The sequence below is a fragment of the Triturus cristatus genome, chromosome 4_1, assembly GCF_964204655.1.
Source record: "Triturus cristatus chromosome 4_1, aTriCri1.1, whole genome shotgun sequence".
Classification (NCBI taxonomy): domain Eukaryota; kingdom Metazoa; phylum Chordata; class Amphibia; order Caudata; family Salamandridae; genus Triturus; species Triturus cristatus.
Genome location: NC_140585.1, coordinates 208,537,829 through 208,543,123, shown reverse-complemented (window position 1 = coordinate 208,543,123; position 5,295 = coordinate 208,537,829). Strand labels below are relative to the sequence as shown.

At 42.4% G+C, this 5,295-nt stretch overlaps 1 protein-coding gene across 1 annotated transcript; it reads right to left on the bottom strand.

Annotated features, from left to right (window-relative positions):
• Positions 1-2,231: 2,231 nt before the first annotated feature.
• On the bottom strand, positions 2,232-3,242 carry LOC146854072 (olfactory receptor 5A1-like). The gene has a single exon (XM_085650989.1). It carries the CDS (start codon positions 3,240-3,242, stop codon positions 2,232-2,234), a length of 1,011 nt encoding a protein of 336 aa, XP_085507115.1.
• Positions 3,243-5,295: the final 2,053 nt, after the last annotated feature.

Here is a 5,295-nt window from a genome sequence, read left to right as displayed (position 1 = left end):
TAAGGAGTGATCAGGGATTGGATAACAGCAGGGCCTTTCTTTCAGAAGGCTTTCTGGGACAGACACATGGCCTTAGACTGAATCCTTTCCCTGATCGGCAGCCAATGAAGGGTCACCAGGGCCGGTTTGGAGACTGCCATCGAGGGATCTGGAGGAACAGGCGGGCAGCGCAGTTTTGGATAATCTGGAGCTTGTTGATGGTGTATTGTGGGGCTCCAAAATAGAGGATGTTCCCGTAGTCCAGGCGGGAAAGGATAAGGGCTGGACCATGATCCTTCTAGCTTGGAGAGGGAGGAGGGGGAGGATCTTACGAAGCATCCTAAGTAAGCAATAGCAAGTGGCTGAAAGTTTTGCTGCCTGATGATTAAACGTGAGGGAACGATTGAGCCAGATGCCAAGACTTAATCTGGTCCTTTGGGGCTGGTGCTGGCCCAAGGCAGTTAGACCATAACAAGGGAGAGGTGAAGGAAGGGGAGTTACCCAAGAACATAAGCTCTGTCTTGTCCCCATTGAGTTTAAGGCAGGAGAGTTCCATCCACTTGGCAACCTCCTCTAGGCAAGAGCCTAGGGTGCTAGATGACCTCTCGGGTAGTTTAATGCCACCACGAGCTGTGTGTCATCTGCATATGTGATAATTTTTATGCCAAATGGATGGACAATCTCTGCCAGGGGTCTCATGTATACATTAAACAGCATGGGGCTCAGGGAGGAGCCCGGAGTGACCCCACAGCTGAGAGGCAGCTGTTGGGGTCCACGTGTCCTTCAAAGTCCTTAAAGAAGCGCTCACTAAGGAAGGACTGCAGCCAGGTTAGTGCCATGCCAGACACTCCCAGGTTCTTAAGTCTGAGGATCGGAGTGTTATGGTTGACAGTGTCGAAAGAGGCACTGAGATCGGGGAGAAAAATCGCTGCAGTGCCCCCTAGGTCCAGGATCCTCCTTGCCTCTTCAGTTGCTGCGAGGAGGGCAGTCTCAGTCCCAAATTGGGGACAAAAACCAGTCTGGGAGGGATGGAGTAAATCATTAGATTCAAAAAATCCACCTTAGTAGTGTTTATGTGTTTTTCAAGAATCTTGCTCACCCAAGGAAGGAGGGAGATGGGGCGATAGTTAGCCAAATCTGCCTGATTGAGATTAGGTTTCTTTAGGAGGGCTTTGACAATCATGTATTTCTAGGCCAGGGGAACTATACCAGATGAGATGGAGGAATTCACGAGGTCGAGGATAGCAGGACAGATTATATCTGTGGCTAGTGTGAGGATGTGAGGAGGAGCAGAATCTGTTGGAGGGCAAGATTTAAGTTTAGTCATGATTGGGTCCAACAAAGCAGAGTCTATGGGGGGAAATTGCTCTAGTAAGATTTGGGTTCCATGTTGTGATTCTGAGATAGGTGACATAATATGTTGGTTCTGTGAGGCCGGAAAGGACAGATAGATGTTTTGAACTTTCTGTGGAAAGAATTCTGCCAGGGTATTGCAGCGTGTGAGTGCGCTTTTGGACATAGGATGTTTAAGGGGCAATTTAGTGAGAGTCTTAGCTATACGAAAGATTTCTTTGGGGGAGTTTGTGGATAAATTAATCTCATCTTCATAAAAAGCAGCTTGGGCAGCTTTGATTTCAAATTTGTAAGATCTAATTGCCTCCCTATATTCTAGTTTGCTAAGGTCTGAGTAATCCCGTCTCCACCTCCTTTCAAGCCTTCTGCAAGACTGTTTTAGTTCTCTTAACTTGGGTAAGAACCAGGGAGCGGTGTTCCGCCTGCTGATTCTGTGGGTAGGTTTCTTGGGAAGTACTACATCCAGTGAGCCTTGGATCCATGAGTTAAAGTTCTCAATGGCCAGATTAAGATTTGAGTTGTTGACTGGCCAGTAGTTTCCAGGATGTGTTTCCACTGATCAGTAGGAAGCCTGGACCAATTCCGTTCCTTCACCACGTTTGCATTAGGGGGAAGAGAGGGTCCAGGCATTTCCCAGGTTAAAGGGATCAGGAAGCGATCCGACCAAGGGAGTGGGACGGGGGTTCCTATACTAAGTTCATTCACATTGCTAAAAACAGGGTCCAGTAGTGCAATTGGATAAGCAAAGACATTTAGTAAGCTGAGTGCATCATGATAGTTTTACCTTTTAACTGAAACATTTAGGTGTCAATTACACAATCTGCTAGACAGTAATCCTACATTTCAGATATGTTTTGTAAGAAACATGCACTGCACAAGTCATAATACATCCATAAAACCTATCTTTTAATACAGATACCAAAGTGTATCACTTTTTGATTAATATTTTTTGGGTTGGAGACAGGGTTTTTGCAAAATGTTAAATTTGTCATCTTTTTCAAAGAGTGTTTAACTTCCTGGTTCCTCAGACTGTAGATCAATGGGTTGGACATTGGAATCACTATTGTGTAAATAATAGAGGATGCTCGCTCTGTTTCAGGAGAATAAAGTGAGGGTGGTCGCAAGTACGTGAAGAGTCCCACTCCATAGAAAAGGATCACACAGGTCAGATGGGATGTGCAAGTAGAGAATGTCCTTTTCCTACCTGCTATAGATGGGATTTTGAGCAAGGCCAATATAATGAATATATATGACATTAATATTGTGACAAGAGATGTGCCACCAACCACAGATGCACAGAGAAATATTACAATCTGATTAATGAATGTGTCTGTGCAGGACAACTTCAAGAGAGGCCTGATGTCACAGATGAAATGGTCCACCACTCTTGCCTGGCAGAACTTTAACCTAAATGTCAGGCTGACCTGCAACAAAGACTGAATCGTCCCCAGTGCAAAGGATGCAGCTACTAGTTGAATACAAAGTCCACTAGTCATCATTGTGGTATAATGCAGTGGCCTACAGATAGCAATGTAGCGATCAAGGGCCATCACTGACAATAGGAGACATTCTGTCGATCCAAAGGCCGAGAAGAGGAAAAGCTGCGCAGTACATCCAATGAGAGTAATACTTCCTTCTTTGTTGTGGATATTAGCTAGTGTGTTAGGAACCACAACAGAGGAGTAGCAGATGTCCAAGAGAGATAAAGTGGTGAGGAAGAAATACATAGGAGTGTGAAGGCAAGGGTTGAGCCTAATGAGCAAAATGAGGCTTCCATTTCCTAGAATTGTAATCAGATACATGGCCAAAAACACAATGAAGAGAAGCGGTCGTAGTCCTGGGTCCACTGCAAAGCCTGCCAGGATGAAATCTGTCAACAAGGTCTTGTTCCATTTCTCTGATGAAAGCATGCTTAAGGCAATATCTTCTGCAAAATAAATAACAATCGATCAAAGTTACATTGAGAAATCATAGACATGCAGGTATGATGAGAGGATATGGAAGAATGTAGACAGTGCTCTCTATTGTGTTTATTACATGGAAGAAAAACAACAAAGTAATGCACCAAAAGCACAATGCAAGTGAAACCTGTACTTACATGCAATGAAATGCAAACACCTAGGGTAACCCACATATATTCAAATTTAAAAATCTTTCATGAACATGTAGGGACAACTAATTATTATAAAAAGATACAAATATATTTTAAACAGTACAAATTAAATATTTAGCTATGTAATTCACATCCATATTCCAAATGTATCTACATTCATTCTGAATCCATTCTTCACAATAAAAACAAGGTACACAAACAAAGACAATGGCAACGAGATTAAGATAAACTTATAGTATCTCGCGCTTCTTAATTTATACTGTGCAGTTAGTCAAAAAAGTACTGATCAATAGCACAAGAGATTGTATAACCAATTGGCAAACAGTGGCCACAAGCAACATCTGTGTAGTACCACACGGTAGGTTCCAAAAATACCTATGGATGGATGATCTATTGTTGGTGGTTTAAAATTGCCTCAGTGGGCATGGTGTCACAGATCATTACATGTAATTCCTTGAGAACTGCAAGTAAAAGAGGGCAGTTCAAGGAAGTTGCATCCTGTTTTGCGGTACAAAGAAATTGTAGCAATGCTTGTAAACTCCCATATGGTTGCATAGCACAAACCGGATATCAACTGTTATTACACCTCTTCAGCATTTGATGCCCTTGGCTTTATCAACGGGTTACATCTAAAGTGTACCACCATTGTATTCTGTGAGAGCCACTGTTCCTCACACTGGGCTATGGGAAACTGAGGGAGAGTGGCAGCACTTTCTAGTCTATGGGTGTAAACCTCATTGCATGGTGGGCTAGAGGCCCTAAAATATATTTAAAGTTCACACCCTCTTCAACAGTTTATATGCAATGCATGCTATTCCTGTGGCATGCTTCACATATGTTGGCTGGCTGGGAGGCCATGTGGAAAATGAGGGGTGCCTATTGGATGCCCAAAATAACTGCTTAGCGCTGCCCAGAATTATGGCTTACTTTCAACTTGTCTTATCGTTCCTCATCGATGTACCAGCCTGTCTGCTGCAAAGTCTAAGCCTAAGGTCCAGATACATTGATGTCAGTGTGACCAATCACAATACACATTGGGTTACAGATAGGTCAGCGTCTGCCTAGTAAGAGTACTTGACTCCCTCAAGTATTTTAGTTGTTTTGAGCCTTGGGATGAACACTGGATATCAGATGCATGACCAAGCCCAAAAAAATGTCTTTATACACGTTGAGAAGGAGCTCTAAGCAGAAGCCCCAAATATAAATCAGGCAGAACCATGTGCACTTATTACTGTAACCCTAAAGGCATAGGCAGACATCAAAATCAGAAACTAGCTCGTCTACTGTGACTTTGAGATGGACGAGAGCCTTTACTGTCTATTGTCAGATTGCCAGAGCTCACCTTTATATCTTTGCAGGAGTGAGGATGATCTCATTATTTTTCCTGACCTAAAATTCGATGAGTCATGTTACTGGCTGAATTATCTGGCTCAGTAGAGGAACTCTGAATGAAACGATTTCACTATAGAGCAGAGGACAGTGATCCACATTGCCAAGCAAGTCACCAAACCAAGACCTTTGTGAGATATATTGTGCTATATATTATAAAACACAATACTGTTTAACATCTCACGTTATTAATAAATATTGATACATTGACTTCAGGTAACTAGACTATGTAGTTACCAACCTTCACTTTATATTTGTAGTAAAGCTTGTTGTTGGTATGGGAAAAAAAGAAGGTTTATGGTGTGAACATTTATGTTTCCACTTTAATTACAGTAAACCCAATCCTACAGAACTTGCATTTGCTAACTGACATTTTACATGAGATAACCACAGTAGTTGTTGAAACCAATAACTCCTAAATATGGGTATTTTCTTACAATTTTGAGGTGAGTATTGTCAAT